Consider the following 22,980-nt stretch of genomic DNA (forward strand, 5'->3'; position numbering starts at 1 on the left):
GGAGCACTGGAGCTGAGCTCACGTGCCCACCGATTGGCTACACGTGCCACAGGTTTGCCATCACGGACCTAGAAGATTCTCTTATGTTCAATTAAATAGCATGAAGTCTATCTCTAACATGTATTACTGTATATGGAAAGAACATTCTGCAGAAATAAGAATAAAAAATATACAAAAGATAAGCACTACATTAATGATCTTCCTTGGGCTGCTGAATGTTTGAAACTTCATATGACATAAAAGGAATCATATTGCCTCTATTCACAGAAAATTTGAATAGTTAAAAGCATACATTTAAAGTTCATGAATACAGAAAATCAAATTGCGTGTTAGCAGCTGGTCAATCTTGCTTATGATGTCTCATTAGTTTCTTTATGCAAAGTAAACTCAGTTTCATCAGGTAATTTTTTTATTTTTGAAATGCAGAACTGTGTGTGTGTATAAATAAAAATAAGTATTGTTATTACAGTATTTAAGAGAAACAGAACTGAACTGAACTAACAGAGAATTTAATTATGTATCTTTTTAAATGTTCTTAAAAGTGAAGATTTTAGTCTCCGGATTCTATTGACTATAGCTATTGGGGATATATTGTTAGAAATTATGAAATTGTCTCATCTCAATATTAACTCTAGCAAAAGTTTCTCTGTTGGTACAATTTAGATAGCAGCTTTAGAGGGCTTGCTGTTATTTGTACTGGTACAGGAAAATAATTAACATTTCAGAACATGTAAAAATGCTACACCTTTGCTCTGTAATAGGAGTGTTTATGTACAGGGTTTCATCTAGCCATGTCATCTTCCAATAAATGCTCCATTAAGCTCCTTGCCAGACAGGAATACTATGGTGCTTGTGCATTCTCATTCCCTCCCCCCCCTCTCTCTCTCCCTTCCTCCCTCCCTCCCTCCCTCCCTCTCTCTCTCTCCCTCCTTCTCTTTCTCTCTCTGTCCTTCCTTCCCTCCCTCCCTCCCTCCCTCCCTCTCAGACACACACACACATAAGAGCAGACAGGTAAGAGCAGAACACTTTCCTTAAAGGACTACTCCCTCTGCATCTCTCCCACAATAGAAAGTGAATTTAAATCTTTTTGGAAGGTTTTTTTTTTTTTGGTGCTACATCTGGAAGGAAATAATTGATGGATTAAAATGGGTCTTGAACAGCAGCACTACTCTTGTATTCTGGAAGATTATACATTTTTTGAGAAGACCTGCTTAAAGGTGCTATGTTTGTAGTTCTGGGTGTTCCCAAGCATCTTTGAAGCCTGAATTAGAAATGCTCTGAAAGCCATTCAGAATTTCCTCTTAACGTTGCTAGGCTATAGTTTCTTCATTCTTTTTTTTGTCTCGTCTGTAATTGTACAAAGTTATCCTTTGGTTAAATGTGCTAATATACTTAACTTACCATTCTTTTCATACCAAGCATCATAGGACATAGGTAATTCTGTTATAGAGTTCAATGTGGTGGAGTGTGTACATATGCTAAACAAATAACTTTAGTTTTTCTGGCCTTTAAATGGAAAAAGTTTAACCACTGAGACAGCTACACAGTTTAGTAATGGATTGCAAAAGCCTTTTGAATGCTACTGCTTTAGCTAGGAATGGTGTGGTGTGGTAACATTATAGTTTCCCAAACAAGTTAGGGCTTGATTGCATGCTACATCATTCCTTTTATTACCTGCGTTTAGGGGTAAGTGTTACTGAGATGGTAGCAAAAATCCAAAAGGCTATAAAGTGGATAGAAAAAGCTAATATGGGGTTGGGGACCTAACAACAGAAGGATTCAACATACATTGTAAGATGGGGAATGAATTTAAGATACTGGGAAAACTGCCAATTTAATAATGCTTCACTGTAATGCTTTAACTGTAGATCTCACTTGTCTATTTTTGTTCAAAGTGGCTGATGGAAAGAACTAAAGAAAGATGGGGAAACTGATGGATTGCAAGTGAGAACTAATAGCAAATAGAAAATGCCCTGCTGTTGAAAATGATCCCACCAATGTTTGATACTTTACAAACTGATGGAGAATATGAGTTCTATGTCTATGTCTTGGCTATAACTTCATCAGATTCTCATTTGCAGATTTGTTAGTTAGGTGAATGGCATGTGTATCTCAGGTTAGTCATAGTTGTGTTCACAGAGCATGTTTAACCTAGTTTCTGAATTAACTTTTTGCCTGAGTTTGCAAAGTATATACAATACATCATAAATTAACCAAATGGACTTCATCCATTCAACACACCAAGCCACACATAAATGAAGCCTAGCTAAGATTTGCACAAAATGTAAATGAGCTCATTAGGTTCTTTAATTTAGCTAAATATATAATGGAAACTCAGTGTATGGAAAATAGTAATATATTATTTTTCTAAAGTTTAATTCCATTGACTCAGTAAATATATCTGTTAAGGCTCTCATCAGTTTATTAAGATTCTTTCATATAAAGACGCACATCTACACAAAATGTGCCCTTTATAGAATTATGCATTTCAAAAATCTGAGGATTTTGTTCATTGAACTTAGAACTTGTCTCAGGTTTATGTTAGGCTAGAACAATAAATAGAAATGAGAAGTGGTGAGACCTGTAAAATATGATTTCTGGGTGTGTAGCTCAGGCATGAAGACTGGTTGTATTTTCCTGTTAAGTATGCAGTTGATATATTTCTTTGAAACACAATGATTCTCATAATTCATGAGGATTATTGAATTGTTTTGCACAATGGTACTGATTTTTTCCATTTAAAAATTATTTATTTTTTAAACATATTTTACAGAAAGAAACAGAAAAAGAACACAACATACAAAGAAAACCACAAAAAGAAATACACAAAACTTACACAAAATACAGGAACCCTAGTTAACAAAAAACAGCAAAATAAAATAAACAAGCAGAAAAGGGGGGGGATTATATATATTAATATAATCACATTTCACATTTCTAAATTACACAAAATAAGGCAATTCAAAAAAAAAAATTTTTTTAATGGTGAACTTGAAAAACAAGCTAAGAGGTTCTTAGAACTTTCCTGTGGCTGGCTAGTCAGGCAATACCTTGTAATCAATTGGACACGAATGATACACACTTTGATTTAATAGCTACCATATCTGAGAGCCCTGAGGTATGTCACAGTTTTTAAATCTTCCCTACACTATAGCAATATTTTGCAAGAATAAAATAACACCTCTAAGAGGGTGTAAATAAATAATACCATGAATAAATCTTAGCATTTCCCGTTCAAGTGTTTCTTCATCAAAATATTATAGCTAATGCAAATAAAACTAAACTTTGCAGTAGAATACATTTTAAATGCTTTTGCCAATGTATTCAGTGGTAGATTTGACCGGAGCAACCAAAAAAGCCCAGTGGAACATATTGCAGCTTGAGTTGAAAATATAGGTAATCCTTGACTTAAAATATTTTGTTTAGTGATTGCTCTAAGTTACAATGGCACTAAAAAAATGATTTACAACTGGTCCTCAAACTTACGACCATAGCAACATCTCCACTGTCACATGATCAAAATTCAGGTGCTTGGCAACCGGCATGGATTTAAGATGGTTGTCCTGGAGTCTTGTGATCACCATTTGTGACCTTCCCAGCTGCCTTCCAACAAAGAAAGTCAATAAGGGAAGCCATATTTAAAAAAATATTTAAAAAAAAATATTCGCTTAACAACCGTGATTCACTTAACAACTGCAGTAATTCACTTAACAATCGTCATAGTAATGGAAATTCTGATTCCAATTGTGAGCCTAAGTAGAGGACTATGTATGTATCAAAAATGGTGAAATCTTCTAAAAAGTGAGTCTGAGAGAACTCCTTGAAGAGGTTCTTAGGTGTGTATTCCTTATGAAGAATTGACCTTTTTCTGTTGTCTATATATATGCTCACTTCTGAGATTTTTTGCAGTCTGATAATGTTTTCCATATCAAGCTGCATCACTGCTACTTTTTAGAATCTAGAGAGCAGTTTAAAGAATAACCATGAACCAACAGTTTATCACAGATTACAATTATTGCGCCTTTCTTTCTTTTCATCATATTTTATATATCTAAAATTAATTCCACTGTGTGTAATATGTGATCGTGATTTGTCTCTTGCTCCACCTTCCCAGTTTGCACCATGTCCAAAGTGTTTGCATTTTATTAAGCAATGAATGAAATTTGGGTAATGTGTAAATGCTTCTGGGGGGGGAGTAATACTTAAGTTTCAAGATCCCAGAGAATATTCTGGCTTTTTATTTAACATTTAACAGTTTTGCTGAGTAAAAATAATTTCTGTCTTGTGGGGACATTAATGAATGCCTCTATTTTTTGAGTCCAAGGTTGTGTCTTTGGAATTCTGTAATAGTTTTATGGAAACAAGTCTGATCCAACTTAATTGTGGAACTTTCCAGTTATATTTAACCCTAAACACTGTTTGGACATGAGTTTATTCTAGTATACGGAATTAGTCTTATAGCCGATACTTTTTTAGATCTGGTGAGAACAAACCTTTAAATGGTTGGTAGTAGATTATGGTGTTGTGTATTCAGAGTGCAATAATTCAGGTTCATGCTGTTTACTAATATCTAGAAACTATTCTGTGGCATTTATAGGTACACATACTTTCATTTAACTTTTATAGATGTTTTTCTATATGAAATCAGGAATGTGAAGTTAAAAAATATCTCCAAGGAATGCAACAGCAAACTGCTTCCTTGTTGCTATAAAGAAACCATCATGAATATTAGCAAGAATTGAGGGAATTCACTTTTTTTTTTAAGCAAGTAAAGCTTTATTCTGATTTTCAAACATTTGGTTTTGAGATGGATTCCTTAATATTTTCCTGCTAGACTGAACATAGGCAATATTTTGATACCACATTCTTGGTTCTAGAATTTACTTAATTTCTCGTACAGTGAAAGCACGGTGCAGTTTCTGCAGCACACTGAATTACAGATTTTAATCTTAGATCAACCTTTCCTAATCTGCCCAAATGTGTTAGATTACAGCTTCCACCAGTCTGTATTTTCTTGCCTGCTAAATTGAAAGCATATTATGTCTTTGGGTGAAGCAGGACTGAGCCCTATTCCTGGCAGGTGTCTTTATTTTTCTTTTGATTTACTGCGGCAGCTAATTCTTCAGTAGCCACCAGATTCCTTTAAGCCAGAGGTGTCAAACTTGTGTCGTCACAGCGGTATCACGTGATGTATCGGGATTTTTTTCTTCTTCACTAAATTGGGCATGGGTGTGGCCAGTGTGTGACGTATCCGGTCCACAGGCCATGAATTTGACAGCCCTGCTTTAAGCCAAAGCCAATTAAATGTGGTACATACACTCATTCAAGCTCAGGTTTTCAAATTCTACCATTTTTATAATTACGGATTTCTCTCTTGTATGTTAATTATAATAAAATTAGGTTCATGTTAGATGAATATATGGAGAAAATGTTTGAGAAAGAAGCAAACAGTAATGTCCTATGCATTTTACAATAAAATCAGTGACCAAGTTTTCCATGTTCTTCTGCTTAATTCTTCTTATATCGTGCTTTGATATATTTGGTGTATTTACTAATCACATTTTCAAATTGCAAGTTCCTGTCTCTGTGGAAAAACCCTGACTTGGAAAAAATCCTAAATGTCTAATTTATCAGTAAGAAACAAATGAGTGGGTGGAGAATCTAACAATGCAGCTTTTGCTATAATTGAATGTAGATTTCAAATTATTTATATGGGTGAAGAGAAGTCAGACAAGTTCAACTTATTCCCTACAATAGCTTTTATTATACTATAAGCCTCAAAGTATGTTTCACAGAACTATGTATAGAAAATAATCCAATTTGCTGCATGTTGCTTCCATGACTTTGCTCCTGATTCTGGATAGAAAGATTTGGGGTTAAACATTTCTAAAACATCCTGTATAACACAATTATCTTATTCTTTTTGCTAGCTGCCTTGCCTTTTGCAATTCTGACTGCGAGGGGTGCTCCCTTCAAACGAGGACTGTTCTGTAATGATGAATCCATCCAGTACCCTTACAAAGATGACACCATTTCATATCAGTTGTTAGCGGGGATAATTATTCCTCTCGATATAATTGTTGTAAGTTTTATCCCTCATTTTCCTCCATTAGACTATTTGTCATAGCTTGTATTTTTGAGTAAATATGATATCAAGGACGGTGCTTGCTTGGCCGGTAGAAAGATACCACTGATTTAAGCCTTTCATTCGGATAAGAAGAAATTGTTTTAGATGGAGGGTGTTATTTCTTTTTTTAATGTTAACAGAATTTTTCTACATTTTTTAAAACTTCAAAATGCAATGTTTCTTAAAGCTTTTATTAACCTGTTTGCATGCTGTATAAGTCTTATTTTATGGGAAGGAATTAGAGGAGATAATACTAGGTTTAAATTGTTTAATTTGAAAAATATGTACAGGGAAGAAGTAGTAAAATTGTAGCTGAAAATGATCAGTCCCATATATTGCATACTCTACCCCTGAAGTTATAAAGGCATTGTCCAGGTCAGTGTCCTTTTGTAAACATCTTTATCATCTTTGACATATTCTGATCTGGAGAATCATTTACTCTGGAATTTCCATAGAAGGAGAAATCCAAGTCCAATATCATGTTCCAGGATTGTAGTAAAAGTAAATCTGGATAACCTCACACACTTTCTTCTTTTTTCAGTTTGAGACATGTTTTTCCAATCTGGCCAATTACCATTTTTTTTAAAAAAAAATTATGGTTGGCAAATGGCTAGATGGAACTTTTCTCTACTAATAGTAACAGGAGCTATCTGAGAAGAGTCTCCTCCTCCTCCTTCTCTTCCTCCTCCTCCCTTCCTCCTCTCCCTCTTCCCCTCCCTGAATAAATATAGTGCACTTAAAATATTTGAGCTCTGTAAATATTTTTGTCCTCTCCACTATTTCTAAAGTAAATAAGATCCCCATCCTACACCCATCATGCAGTTTGATCTGGGAGAAGCATGGACACTTCGTTTTGGCTCATGGTCACCCTGCCCATGATCTTGTGGATTTTTAAAAGCTAGTGTTCATTCCTGGTAGATTTCCTGTAGGGCAAAAATCCAAAATTAAGTCCCACAGGAAATCCTTGAGGAATTATTTTATATACTTAATCTGTAAACAAGAGATTGCAGTCCTTCCCAACTGTATCCTCCCTATTTCTTGATTCTTTTTGTGGACTAAATTATCCACAAAGAAGGATAAAGAGAGGAAGACTTTGTTTTGGTGTAAAGCTGAGAGGAAATTCAAACAAGATCAGCATCTTTAGCACAACCAGAAAGAAAGAGGGAGTAAACATTTGGTCCCATATACTCTGCTAAAGATCATTTCGTTTTGTCTCCCTGAATTATCACCTACTGGAAATCATCAGGCTATCTCACCCATTTCTGTGTCACCTAGCTGTGACTTTTTGTAATCTTATGATCTATTTAAGTTTCTTTTTTACTCTCCCTTTATCTCCCCACCTTTTTCCTTTTTGTTATATATTCAGTTATAAGGTTAGAAGCAAAAAATTACTTTAAAAAGTGGTAAGCCATGCTGGAAGATTTTCCTCTTGAAAAATGAGATAATAACTTCAAATGAAAATAGTTTCTGTGACAGTTATCTTGGTCTGTATATCACCTTGCTCAGGACTTTGTGTACAGGAATACTGCATAGCATTTATTCTTAATTTCTCATTACAGTGTGATTCATTCTTAAGTGGATCCAAATAAACATACAATGACTGAATCTTTAAATGTACTTCTCTTTATTTTACTCACTGACAGTCCTGAGGATACACTAAATATTATTTTCTCTCTCCACCTGTCCACCCTTCCTTTGTTATGTAAAATATGCCAACTTCTTTTTTTTCTCAAAGAGAAAGAAAGAAAACTGCTTAAAATGGCCATTACAAGAATGGTGCTTTTTATGTCATTTGAACCTTTGTGAAAAGTTCATTGGTTCCAGCTGCCAAAATCTGTAAGCTACATGGGATCTCCTTTAGGACCCTAGATGATGAATGATTGTGGTATTTAATATTTTTGTATGTTTGCCTTTTATTTTAAATTAGCTATTTAAGCAACTTGGAACAGCTGCAACTAGAGCTATAGGAGGCTGCCAACTTGTTTAATTTAATGGGAATTTCTCCCTCCCTCCCTCCCTCTTTCTGTTAGTGTTCCCATTATAGAGGACAAAAATAAAATAATGATCTCTATAGAGAGAATGTTGTTGGAGTTCCATCTGTCACCATTCCTGTGTTTGCTAAATGAATCAATTGGACCTCATAGTGATATTTGAATTTTATTTTTTAATGCATTGAGATAGATGATTGTGGATCCCTAATATTATGTTGCACATTTATTATAGTCTAGCTCAGGGGTGTCAAACTCAAGGCCCAGGGCCCGGATCTGGCCTGCAGGATGCTTAGATCTGGCCCGCGGGGCCACCCTGGAAAAAGCAAAGGACTGGCCTGCGGTGCCTCTGCTAGCGAAGGAGTTGCAGGAGGCTGTCCCAGCTCGGAAGCCCGTTTTCGCTGGCAAAGCGTTTGGGCCACCAAAGGCACCCCTGACAAGGATGACGTCGAGCTGGCCACGTCCACCATGGCTACGCCCACTCCAGCACCCTGAAGTCAAACACAACCCTGATGCGGCCCTCAATGAAATCGAGTTTGACACCCCTGGTCTAGCTTACTTCTAGTAAGATTTTTTCTTATACTGAAAAAATGATTGTACAATAGTTATGACATAGAAGCAGGCCTTTTTCTTAATGACAGTGTGGATAAATGCCTTGTATGTCCATTTTGTTATCCCAGATGTGTACATATTGAAAGAGAGACAGCATTTATTACTGCCTTTTAAGATGTGGGAAAAGTGGCTGTTGATGATTTAAAATAATATGATTTACATTTTTGCAGCAGAAATGTAGCATAAGTGAATGGATTAATCTTTCCTTCTGATTTCTGTTCTTTTGCTATTTTGAGTTTAACTAAAAATAGCTTGATCTCAGTAGTTTCCAGAACTTGCTATTTTACTAGTGACTTATTCTAAAAGTAGTTTCAAACCATTTTAGTCAAGGGTCTTCTCAAGGTTCATGACCACATTAACTAAAAAGGAAAAGATTTGCCTTGTTTGTTCCAACTCACGAAGCATTTATAAAAAGCCGTTTGGTGGATTTTCACCTGATTTTCTGTATTCATATTTTGTTGAAAACTGAGTTTCTAAAAAAAAAATGCTAGTCTTCTTGACTTCTAGTGTAATGTTGTCCTATCAAAGACTCATTCAAACTATATAAGCAGAGGAAACATGGTTTTATGAAAAAGTTCAGGCACCCTTGATTAAACTGTATGTTTCAGGAAATCCCTGGGTAAACAGAAACTGACATACAGTACAATGTCAAGTATGCATTTACTCAAATGCATACTTGACTATTTATGTGCAATTGTTTACAGATTCCAAATAAGAAAACAATAAATATGGCAGATATGGAAAACTGGACACCCTTTCTGTCAGTACTTTATTGTACCCCTTTTAACAGAAATAAATAGTTTCCAAATCATTCTGGTTTTGCATTTTAGTTCCCCCCCCCCCCCATTCTTCCCAAGTTTAAAAATATTTTAATGTGTCCTTGCATGCATTGCTTGTTTGAGAGCTCCTACAGGTTTTGAATATTATTCAATATTATTCAAATATTATTTTGAATATTATTCAAGATGGAGGAATATGAAGACATTCCAAAACTTTGATCCCCCCCCCCTTTAAGTACTTTATGGATGATAGGGAGGTATGATCCAAATCCTTGTCTTGAAATATCCAACCTCTTTTCCTTTTCAGGAACTATTGATTTTTGCCAAAGGAGGTGGTAAAAATCGAAGGAGTGTCAGAGTATTGCACTTGCCATAGGCACTATTTTCTTATTTTGAATAAAGTAATGACTGTTTATAAAAAATAGCATATGTTCAGATTTATAGAAATATGTCACATTTACCTTTGTTTCATGTACAAGTTTTGTCAAATTCTGTTTACTTACAGATTCATTGAAATATATAATTTTATTAGGTGTGCCTAAACTTTTGTGTAGAATTGTATAATAGAAAAAAACTTAAACTGTATTAAAATAATTCAAAACAGTGAAATTTAGTATGTTAGTCCAAGATTGCTTAGAAATTGCTATAGAAATTGAATAAGTAAGTTAATAAATAAATAAATGAATGAATGAATAAGTACAGGCATTTCATTATGTTTAGCTTCGTCTATATGTTGAGTAGAAAATAAATCAGAATTAGGTAATTTAATTGTCATCTGGAGAGCTTGAAGAATAATCCAATAATTTGTTGTGGTTTTATTTTTATTAAAAACACCTAGACCTGTGTGGAATATGAAGCACATAAATGGAGAAATCATTCTAACCTTATTCCACCCCCCACCCCAAATATGTATTTTTAAAGACAGATGTCTTCCAGTCTGGATTTTTCCAGTCTTATTAACTATCTAATCTATATATTTAGTACATACTGTATTCTACTTAATGGAAAATATATCTCAATGCCTAGAACTGGCTTTTTGACTGTTCTGCCTCTGAAAATCAGATGCATTTTGTGAACAATAGATTACAGCATTTAACTAAGTAAAAAGCCTTTAAATGTAGACATCATGAAGATGGAAAAAGCAAGATCAAGTATTTTCCAAGATGAAATGAAAGTAGGCAAACTATATTTGGGCTGCTAAAATCTGAATGACCATGATAACAAGAAAAGTATTAAGTTTTGAAGTTCAGATATGTATGTTCTTAATCAGATTGAATAACTGGACTGACAAACTCTTGCTGCCACATGGAGTGAAATGTCCATAAAATATTTTGGTATTGATCTTTTGTAGCCTGAGAAACAATTACCAAGTATTTTCAGCAAACCTAGGCTACCTCTGTTCCATGACATACCTAAGTTCAGATATGTTATGCCTTACTGAACAAATTATACGCTGTTATCTGAGATGGTGACATTTTTAGTTCTTGTTGGCTCATAACCTTATTTTCAGCATCAAGCTGTCAGGAAGCAAGTAGATTCCAGGGAATCACTCAGGAATGGGTTATAAAGGAAGCTAGGCCTACTCACTCCTTAGGATCTTTAAAAGCAATATTTCATAGTGAGACATATTATTATAAACATTGCAGCACAGATATAATAAGAACACTAATTCAGTGAGTAGCCACATTGTTAAATTTTGACAAGCTGTAAAAAGAACACTTCATGGGGCATAATAGAAATCATGTCTTGTGATTACCTACATAGGCACAATGCCTTTTAATGAAGATTGCTGTAACTGAATATGCTACAGCAGGCATGTCAAACTCTATTTTGTTGAGGGCCGCATCAGGGTTATGTTTGACCTCAGAGAGCTGGAGGTGGGCATGGCCAGCTTGATTTCACTTGTCTAGGGTGGGCACCTGTGGTGGCCAAGTGCTAAAGGCAGGACTTCCCTGAGACCCTCACTCACCATAATCTTCCTTCTTTCCTTTTTCTTTTTCCTTCCCTCTTCATTCTCCTTTCTTCTTCCTTCCCCTCTTTCCTTATTTTTCCTTCCTTACTCTCTTCCCATCTTCCCTTCTTTTTCTTTCTCCTTTCCTGTCCCTTCTTGCGTGCTCAAATGCAAAAGGGGAAACATTTCTCCTTTCATTTTGTTTGTTTTGATAGCCGCCCCTCACCCAACTCCATTTTCACTGTTTCCAGGCCGGCCTCGTGAGGTCAGATCTAAGCACCTCATGGGTTGGATGCGGCCCGCGGGCCTTAAGTTTAACACCCATATGCTACAATATCTTGTAGAAATACATGATTCTATTCCACCCTGGCAGCCTGTAATATCTCAACACGTAGGGAAGATGGAGAGGCAATTTTAATGTTTTTCCTTCCAGTCAATATTATTTCTACATCCCCAACTAATAAAGCATAACATTCTGACTCATTTAGCTTCTGAACGTCTATCAAACATTCTAGAAACTGAAATGGAACTTCTACGGCTCCTGATACAAGATGCTTCTTCTTGGTGTCTCATCCAGAAAAGGGTTATATTGAATTTAGTTGCTACTGTTATTTCTGTGAAAGACTTTTGAGTAACAGAAAAAATGGGAGAACTTTAAGGGACACCATATCATAAAACATTTGAAGACAATAAATAGCCACCCATTACTACCATTGATACTGGTTTGTAGACATCGCTGAAGTTCAGTTGATATCTCCAGTCACCTTTATCACACATTCAGAGAGAGATATAAAATTCACTAAATTTAAGAACCATGTAACTCATCTTCTGTTTTTCTTCTGTTTAAATTACGGACCAAAGAGATGAGCAAATCACATAAGAATTCAAAACTAATTCAAAATGTTTAGCCCTGCATAAGGGTTGAAATAGCTACCAGCAATTAAACAAGTTGCTTGGATGGAACCAAGTAAAATGCTGCTAACTGGATTGGACTGAGGAGTTTCTGTGGCCACAAAATGATAGTCTGACAATAATGCTAATTAAATCCCTGCCCTGAAACTGACAAGGTGGTAATCAAACTGTATGCAACAAGTAGGACATAATATATTTATTTTATTTTATTTTTATTATTCGTATTTCTATGCTGCCCAACTCTCCGAGGACTCTGGGCAGCTTATACCAAAGACAGGATGAACAATATACAATAAGAGACGTTAAAAACCCATACACACCACTCATGGCCGGATCTCACAAGATCGCAGTTGTGAGATCAACGGCCCCAAGCGTGCCAGAAAAGCCAGGTTTTCACCATTTTCCGGAAGGCCATAAGGTGGGAGCGGTCCTGGCCTCCTGAGGTAGCTGATTCCAGAGAGCTGGGGCAGCCACAGAGAAGGCCATCCCCGGCGGACCCGCCAGGCGACATTGTTTAGCTGACGGGATCCGGAGGAGGCCAACTCTGTGGGATCTTACCAGTCGTTGGGAGCTATGCGGTAGAAGACGGTCTCAAAGATAGCCCGACCCTAAGCCATATAGGGCTTTAAAGGTAATAACCAACACCTTGAATTGTGACTGGAGACCAACAGAAAACCAGTGCAGCTCACGGAGGATTGGTGTAATGTGGGAGTACCTAGGTGCACCCACGACTGCTCGAGCGGCTGCATTTTGGACCAACTGTAGTCTCCGAACACTTTTCAGGGGTAGCCCCGTGTAGAGCGCGTTGCAATAATCCAACCGTGAAGTGACAAGGGCATGAGTGACTGTGAGAAGAGCCTCCCGATCCAGATAGGGTCGCAATTGGTGTACAAGGCGAACCTGTACAAAGGTCCCCTTAGCCACAGCTGCCAGATATTGCTCTAGTCTCTGCTGTGGATCAAGGAGGACACCCAAATTGCGAATCTGTTCTGAGGGGGCAACTTCTCCCCCCTTCCCAGGATTAAGGATGGACAATCGACATGGTCCTTGGGAGGCAATACCCACAGCCACTCGGTCTTGTCTGGGTTAAGTCTGAGCCTGTTTACTCCCATCCAGATTCTCACAGGCATTGGCACATCACATCCACTGCTTCACTGAAATGATGCGGGGTGGAGATATACAGCTGGGTATCATCGGCATACTGCTGATATCCCACCCCGTATCGTCGGCTGATCTCCCCCAGCGGTTTCATGTAGATGTTAAATAGAAGGGGGGAGAGGACTGAGCCCTGAGGCACCCCACAAACAAGGGGCCTAGGAGTCGACTTCTGGTGACTGACCAGAGAGATAAGAGGAGAACCACTATAACATGGTGCCTCCCACTCCCAGCTCCCTTAGTCGGTCTAGTAGGACACCATGGTCGATGGTGTCGAACGCTGCTGAAAGGTCAAGTAGCACCACGATAGAGGAATGACCCCCATCACGGGCTCGCCAGAGATCGTCCATCAGCACGACCAAAGCAGTTTCCATGCTGTGGCCGGGTCTGAAGCCAGATTGAAAAGGATCCAGATAATTTAAACTATAAATAATATTTCAGGACAAAATTAAGTATCTTGTCCATTCTTCCGGTCTTCTGGGTGCGATTCAAGGTGTTGCTTGCCACCTTTAAAGCGCTCCATGGCATGGGCCCTGGGTATCTACGAGACCGCCTTCTGCCACCAATAGCCTCCCATTGACCAGTACGCTCCCACAGAGAGGGGCTCCTCCGGGTGCCGTCAGCTAGACAATGCCGGCTGACGACCCCCAGGGGGAGAGCATTCTCTGTGGGGGCCCCTACCCTCTGGAATGAGCTGCCCCCGGAGATTCGTAGGATTACAGACCTGCGTACCTTTCGCCGTGCCCTAAAAACATTACTATTCCAACAAGCAGGGCTGGCCTAAATAATAATATTTTTACTATTTTAATGGGTTGTCTTATTAGAATTTTCATCCAATTGATTTAATTGTTTTAACTTGTTTTTAATTTTTCTATTGTCATGGTTTTATTTCTGGCTGTACACCGCCCTGAGTCCTTCGGGAGAAGGGCGGTATAGAAATTTAATAAAATAAAATAAATAAAATAAAATTCTGTAAAGTTCCATGAAGCCACATATAAAACATAATAGCTTCTCTAAGAAGTGGCTTTGCCTAAAAATGTAATGAAACTCCTTGAGAAGATGTTCCCAAGATGGTTTACCATCTACTCTAACCCTGAGAATAATAAAGGAAATGGACTACTCTATGCTGGTTGTTAGCTAGTGCTGACGTTGCTGCCTTTATATGTGAGCCCAGGACAGTTGTTCCCATTTTCCATAGAGCTTTTGAAAACTATGGAAGAGCTTTTGTGTAATTCAATCAGATATCAATATTTCCTGGACTACCACTTACTAAGCCATCGTATACAAAGTTAGTATTATTAAATGATCCTTGAAGTAGATCACTTTCAAGAACAAAACTCGGTCAAGGCAATTTATGAAAAATATATGGATGATAAAAGTTAATTTTATCATCATTTTATAATTAACAATCCACGTATTATTATAACTAAAGTTATAATAGATAGGCACAAATCCTTCAGGTCAAGTTGAATACTATACCAACGAACACTATAAAATGTTATTTTCCATAATTCTAAATTTCCACCTTTGGCACCTTTGTTTTTGTTTTAGGAAACCATTATATTCTGAAGGAAGCGTGTCCGGTTTAAAAGATTCCATTTAGCTGAAAGCTGGGAGGTTCACATGTTTAAAAGTTGGCCTTTAACATTTCTGGCGAGAACATTGTTGTCTAGCCCTTTCACTTGGTTCCTGAATTTCCAGAACGAACATGTTCTTGGCAAAGAAACCATTTCTTTTGAGTAAAAGGTTAAGAATGAGTGGAAATTTGATGAAAAGTTAAATGTGTTCCTTGCGTATGGTACCATTGCTGGATTTTCCGGGAATCAGTGTTTTGTCTGGTGGTAAGGATAGAGGGAAAGATTTCTAATTCATGTTATCTGTTCATTAAAACCCAGACAGGAACAAAAAAAATATGAAAGTTTATATTTCCTTCACTTTGTTTTTGATTACTCTTTGAACCAGTCATCTAAAGGTTCTATAAAATTGTTTTTATAGAACCTTTATAGGCTTAATTGTTACCTAATTAAATGGAAGCCCATGTACAGACTTGAGTGTGCAGTGTGTTCTTACTTGTGTTGTAATTTTTAAAACATTCTTTTCTTTTTTGTTCCAGATAATCATAGGAGAGGCCCTTTCGGTATATCACAACTGTTTGCACTCTAATTCATTTGTGAGAAATAACTACGTTGCTGCTATTTACAAGGCTCTGGGGACATTCCTTTTTGGTGCAGCTGTTAGCCAATCTTTGACAGACATTGCCAAATATTCAATAGGTAGATTGAGACCTCATTTTCTGGACATATGTAAACCAGATTGGCGTCATATCAACTGCAGTAATGGTTATATTGAAAACTTCAAATGCCTTGGAGACAAAGTAAAGGTTAACGAAGGAAGGTAAGTCTGTTAACGTGTGTGCCTGGTCATGAAAATATTTCGTATTTTCTTTTTGATAAAAGTGGAAATTTAACAATTTTGTAAATAGGGTTCACGATGTCTCATCATTTGTCTTCCACTAGCACACAAGGGTATTGTACGTTTTGTTCTTATTAACAACAAGAACAAAACCATTCCAGTACTGTAGTAACTAGTACTATAACTAGTACTGTACAAAATAATTAGCATATGCGAATTATTGCTGCCAGTACAATAATATTCTAGTTATAAAGCAACTAAAGCCATGAAAAAAGAAAAGCGGAAAACATTTGCATTGGTTATTTGATAGTTATTATCACTTTGGTCTTTGTCGCTCCCTTTTGATACATAGGCTTTATGCAGAGCTAGATAGATGTGTAACCTAAGGATTAATGTGTTAATTACAGCACATTTCACATTCTTGAAGTTGTTTTTCTGTACAGAACCATTCCTTTTATTTCCTGCTATTCAAGCTGTGAAGGTTGTTGGTATGTAGCTAGAGTGGCACCGCCCAGACATAGGAGGAAAGGGATTTGAATTTTTATGGGAATGCCAGGGCTTATAAAAATACAATGAAAAATGCAAGAAACCCACCCAAAAGATCTTTGCAGTTCTTGCAGTTAGGATGGCAACATGCCGTCGCTTAGAAAGAACTGGCCAGAATTTCATTAAAATCTCAGATTTGTGCTTTTTTTGAATATCACAACCCATTTCCAAAATCGGAAGGAAGGAAGGAAGGAAGGAAGGAAGGAAGGAAGGAAGGAAGGAAGGAAGGAAGGAAGGAAAGACCCAAATTACTTATGGCATTCCCAAACCCTATTTGAATCAAAATTCCTTAAATGTTTCGATCATTGCCAAAAATACCAGAGGAACAAAATGCTTTTAAAGAATTTATTTTTATTATTGCTGAAAGAATATCACTGTTTTAAGAGAAAGTCAGTAGGGAAGGAAGATTGCAGATGAAAGGCACTTAAGTATTAAAACATTGCTTTTCCTCTCTAAGCAGAATTATAATTGATGGTGTGAAAACTTAGCTGTATTCCATCCACAGTATACTGAACCTTGTCACAGTTTTCCTTTCTGTTTTGATCACTTTTTTTTTCTTTTTGAAACAAGCTCCATTATGACTCAATTTTAGCCTCTTTGGAGCCTATATTCTGCTCTCCCATTCTTGTTCTCCTCACATTCAGAAAAACCGGCAGCTTGTTCTTTCTCCCTTGTTTATTTTTACTTTCCAGAAAATGCAAATTGTTCACACTGAGTTAAAACAAGATTTCTGTATGAACTAGGAAACATTAAATCTTACTTCCTAGTTATTCTGATTAAGAATTTTGCTTCTCTCTTCAGTACATTAAAAAGAAAATGATAGGTTACGTTCTTTATTCCAAAAAAGAAGTAACATTCAGGAATCATTTTATTAAAAATGCGCTGTGGATCATTGGAGCTTCTTTTGGAGATGAAAAAAATATTTTCATTTTCACTTTAGGTAAGTGATTTTGGGAGGCAACAAAACAGAAAAAAATGACAACCTCTTTAGAGGGCTTCTCTTGCATGGTATGCATTGACTAAGAGTCAAAAACAACATCCATCTTCCCCAGAGGGAACTCCTCCCATGATGAATGTTTAGTTCTGGGATATCCGCCCAGTTTTGGAGGCAAATTTCTAACCCCTCTGAATTTTAAAAATAATAATGCTAAGGACATTTAAAAATTTGGGGGCTGAGGATATTTGGATCTTTTTCAGCATACAATTGACTATGAGTCTTCCAACTCTGGTTGTTTAACTGGAAAAATGCCCAACAGCCAGAAGCTTTATCCAGAAGCATCTCTTAATACAGGTCATGAGTTCATATAAGAAAGAGAACCAGTTTGATGTAGCGGTTTATTGCTGAATTCGAAACTGACTGAATAAGCAACAAAACAGAGAAGATCCTTTGCCACTACAAAAAGGGCAATCCTTTTCTCCATCATAGTTTTTTTTTTAAAGAAAAAAAAGAAATCCCTGAAGTTTTCTTGGCAAGATTTCAGAATAGGTTTGCCATTGCTTCCTTCCTAAGGCTGAAAGAGAACAACTGGCCCAGAATCACCCAACTGCTCCTTCCCTAAGGCAGGACTAGAATCCAGGGTCTCTCATTTTCTATCCTGATTTAACCTCTGGCACTCCAGACTGAACCTACAAGGTTAAAAATAGATCCTTACCGTTGAAGAAGGTTGGAGAATCAAAAGAGAACAGCCATTTTGAGAAAGATAAGTTTAGATGTAAATTAAGATCCTTTTATTGATATTGTGGATTGATCTGAATTGAATTGTTTTTTTATACTCATATATTTTGCTCTGTCTGTCTTATGTATGTATTTGCATATGTATTTTCTCCTGGAAAATCTATATAATGCATGGCTTACATTTCTTTGCAACTGAATAGCATTCCAGTATTATTTAACTGTCATGCATCTTGGCCATTCTGCTAGTCATGGGAAGATTTTTTACTTTCTTTTTCTCCTGAGTGAAGATGCATAGAAGAATGTCATGCATAGATCTGTAATAATGAAAGGAAAACAATATTCCAATAGAAGAGAGTATCTGTAGCTCAGGGTTGAACTGCAGAGTCTTGGTGCTTTGTGAGTTTGGTAGTTTGCTTGCAGACATTTCATCATCCAGATTAGGAAGCATGATGGTGCTCCCTGGAAAATAATATATTTTTAACCTCATATACTAATGCAAATCAAATGAATATTTGTGTAATAAGACAGAACCAATTGTGAGGATTTGAAAGCAAATGATGCTTGAGAATACATGCTCCATGTATTTATTGATTTAGTGGCAGACATCTAATTCTTTAATAAAAATTTCCAATGTGGTTATAAAAATCAGGTAGTAACTGATGGAAGGTATCATTTTCCTGTAATTCTACTGAACACTTGCTAATTTCCATAGACAATTATGGACTAGGTTTTATTCAATATAAAGCAGCTGCATATGGCCATATGATTGACCTTAAATGAGCACTTTGAAATAGTTGATTGCAAATTCTGTAAATGATTTTTAAAATGTAAATGTTTTACAATTCTTTATAAAATGCATCCTAGGGTGCTTCACAAAGTGATTAAAGCAACTACTTCAATATTGTAGTGATGTGACCTTCTTGCATTGTGTGACTAATACGAAAAGTGGCTCCTGGCAATACAGGATATGGGACTAAGATGCAATGCAGAAATCTAGCTGATTATACTATCTTTAAAACAGGTTCAAAAACTGGAAAGATGAGAATCATTCAGAGGAGAGTTGTCCATTAGCTGTGTGTACAGCAGACATTGTTTTGATATTATTCTAATTAAGCAACTAATTATTGCAGCATGAGATAACTTGAGGACTTAAGGAAGAAAACAAGAAATTAACAAAGGGTCTTGATTCATAAAATAATCTTGCTGTTAATAAAATCTGTTGGTGTTATTCATATATCCAGTCTAGATAACTTCCACACAGATGCTTTAGATCAGTGTTTTTCAGACTTGACAATTTTAAAATTTGTGGATTCAACTCCGAGAATTAACCAGTCAGCATGCTTTAGATATTCTCCCCTTAATAAATAAAATGTAATATAGACATCATTCTATATCCATTGTATAATATAAAATGTGCTATAAGGCAGTAGTTTTACAATATAAAATGGGTATAATATGATTCCTTTCAAGATTGTGATAGTTCCTAAAACTTATGTGTATAGAGTGGGTTGCTTTTGCAAAAAAATTGGAAAAAAGCTCTTATTTACTTGGGGCTAAGCCTTCCCCTCTATGCTAACTACTAGATGCTGTGATATTCATAAAATCACAATTCTGTGTTTAATTCTTGAATACAGAAGAAAGAAATATACTGGCTTATTTCTTTGAAGTTCAGTAGTTGTTCATTGTAGCGTGAACATGTGGCATGCTTGACAAGAATAAAACTGGCAAAATACTTTGGTTTGTTGGTTTTAGTCATTATCCCTTCTGATGCCCTACTATGACTAAGAATTCATCAATTCTGTCTTGCTGAAAAAATCCTTTAAAGCATGAAGCATTTTGCAAATGAGACCTCAGCTTTTTGAAACAGGTGCGGGAATATCTAAGGCTGGTGCTGGCAATCTGCCCTTTTGAACTTCTGATGTCCAGGCAAACAAAATAGGATTCTCATTAAAACATTGATAATTGCATTCATCATTGCCTTGATTATTTGGTTTCATAAGGTATCTGGAGATATATGCATACTTTTATAAACAAATATATGTTTGTCTGTATACACATAAACTTACACATAAGATTACTGTATGCTTTATCTTGTTGCTGTAAATAAAATACATGATCAGATAATCTTTTAGCTCTTAAACCTACGTTGCACCTAAAGATACTCTGGAATATTTTTCTACTATAATCTAAAGATTACTGTATTGTCTAAACTGTAATAAAGTTTTCATGAGGAAAAAGGAGTCTCCCTCAACTGTATGGTTGGACAGTTTGGAAATGTTAAGGACTGTAAACCAAGGCATCTAGAGGTTGCTAGAAGTAAGGAATTCTCAGCCTGGTAATTTCAGGGAACACATCAGAAACTGGAATACTTTCCCACTGGGCTCAGAACCCGAAGAGCCATAATATTAAGTTTGATATTCTGTGTTTTGGTTATTATCTGATTTTGAACCTTCTGGGCTACTTGGAGTCTCTGTTCTCTTGTTTGTCTTTGTCCTATGAGCTAGTAAACTGGCTTGCATTCAGAAGGATTTCTGCCATACAGCTGAATTGAATCTAGGGACTGCTGCATCTTAGATGTTTCATTACAAGTATTGTCTTCTGGACGAGTAAGTGTGTGGAAATGCCTAGCAAAATTAACTTCATTGAAAATAAAATGAACAGGACATAAAATGGGAGCCCCTGGTTTGTCTGGTGAAAGGGTGTTCGGGCTGCTGCCTCTTTTATTAGCACATATGATAAGTGATCATGCTTGATATCATGGGAAGAGGTGGCTTGGCATTCTTCAGCTGTCTAAGATTACAAACGATATAACCCCACGTTGGTCATGCTGGTTGAGGTTTATAGGGGCTAATAGAAGCTACAGACCAAATTGGGATCAAAGATACGATTTCCATGCAGAAAAGGAAGAACACTATAGAACCCAGAAGTATTATTTGCTTTTTCCCTGCTGTCATCAGTAATTTCACAAGTGCAGTAAGTGGCCAAGGTTAATGCCTCCCCCTCTTTTTAAAATTGTTTTTTTTTTTTAAATATATCTATAAGTAAATGTGAGTGTCAGTTTGGTCTGGGATTTTTTTGTTTGTGTCTTTAAAGTATATACTAATATGGGCTGCCTTACTACAGTGAATTTAAAATTCTGCTTTAATGAAAGAGCAGTTCTGAAAACTATATAAATAAGCACATCTAATTTTAAATGGCCTTTGTTCGGTTTAAGGAAGGACACATGGTATTTTTAAGTGAAAAGAACAAAAAAAGTAGCAGGGAACAAAACGTAAGTTATTTTGAAATTATATTATTTACAGTAAAGTTTTCTGGATGTGAATGCATTCAAGTCCTTAGATAGTAAGCATAAAACTATGTTATTTAAAGAAACATAAATTAACATTTGAATTGCTGCACCTAAAATTGTTGATACTTTGTTCATATTTTTCCCAAAGTTACTTTCTTAGAATGAAGGGGAAAAGTCCTCATCTTCAGTATTTTGGTAATCAGAATTGGGAGTTTTGAGAATTAGAGTCCAAGACTTCTAGTGGAATCAGACTGTGGAAGACTGTTTTAATCTAGGAATTACTCTAATTTCTGAGTTCCTTTTTAAAACTCATTGAGAATTGTTTCAAGTCTTTTTTACATACTTGGCTTAAACATGGTTGGTTGTTGTATCAAATGACTGACTATTGGTCCAGTAAGCGAATCTCACTAATACCGGATCCACAAATCCTGCAAATCAGGAATTTGAGAATATTGCGGATTGTTGGACTCTGTAGTGCTCTCAGTTTGACTACAAAATACATTTGGAGCAAGCATAAACATAACACCTTCGTGTAACTTTTTAAAACAACTGTGTCTCAGGGTCACATGGCAGCTACAGCCTTGCAATCTTGGGAAAAGTGATTGTCTAAAACCCTGAGGTGAATACTGAGAGAGATGATTAAAACACAATTATTCTCTATCGGTGTTGAAGGAACATTATTGACTGACTTTTTACTCTAAAAAATCTTCACAAAGTCATTTTTTTCTCCATCAAAAATTGCAAATAATTTCTCTTTCAAAATTAAGCTGCAGTACCTTTAATTCTATCAGTAAAACAGTGATGAGTTGAAACTCACAGGCTTTTAAAAATCTAGATATCTACCGGATGGCCTTTTAGGGGGGTTTTGTAACAACATTTCTATTGCTTAAAAGGGCAACTATCAGACTGAAAAATCTGAAAAAGCTATTTAAAATTGTGCAATCTCAATACTTCTGAGAAGCTGTACCTTTTGATAAAAGGGCAGGATAAGATCAAAATCACAATATACAAAAATACATATCCGAGTGGAATGAATGAATGACATTTCAAGATATTCTTCCTCTTCCACATCCACATCCACCTTCTAAAATCCCTCTAGAGCAGTGCTTCTTAAAGTATGCTCCTAAAACCCTGAGAGTCCCCCCAAGACCCTCTCAGGCACCCACAAAATCAAAATGATTTCCTTATTGAAAAATAATACAATATTAAAATCCCATCAAACAATCACGTCGAGCAGGAAAGGGAGCAAATGCATCAAGTTTAATTTTTAATATGGTAAATATGGATAAATACAAACAAAAGCTCTTTTGAAGTTTTCCATAATTTTTTAAAGTGGGAAGGAGTCTTTGGAGAGAAAAAAGTTTAAGAAACACTTATCTAAAGAATTGAGGAATCCTCCAGAAAAGATTTGGAAGGCAGCTGGCAAAGAAGGACAATTCACATTGCATGAAGAAAAAAATTACTTGCCTGATACTGAAGGAACATGTTCAAATTAAAGCATCAGATTTTTAATCAACTAAGAAGTTTTTAAAGA

The 22,980-nt window shown here is 36.2% G+C and overlaps 1 protein-coding gene across 3 annotated transcripts in view; it reads left to right on the plus strand.

The window, feature by feature from the left end:
* Positions 1-22,980, plus strand: part of PLPP1 (phospholipid phosphatase 1) — a 74,524-nt gene that overhangs the window by 22,148 nt on the left and 29,396 nt on the right. For 2 of the 3 annotated variants that reach the window (XM_070938872.1, XM_070938876.1), the window contains exon 3: positions 15,638-15,918. In XM_070938872.1, the coding sequence (XP_070794973.1) occupies positions 15,638-15,918 (281 nt within the window). Of the gene's footprint in view, positions 1-5,930; positions 6,083-15,637; positions 15,919-22,980 lie in introns of all 3 variants that reach the window. The other variant, XM_070938873.1, reaches the window with a different exon arrangement.

Source organism: Pituophis catenifer, unplaced genomic scaffold (assembly GCF_029215685.1).
Source record: "Pituophis catenifer annectens isolate HBS135680 unplaced genomic scaffold, rPitCat1.0.hap2 SCAF_2, whole genome shotgun sequence".
Taxonomy (NCBI): Eukaryota; Metazoa; Chordata; class Lepidosauria; order Squamata; family Colubridae; genus Pituophis; species Pituophis catenifer.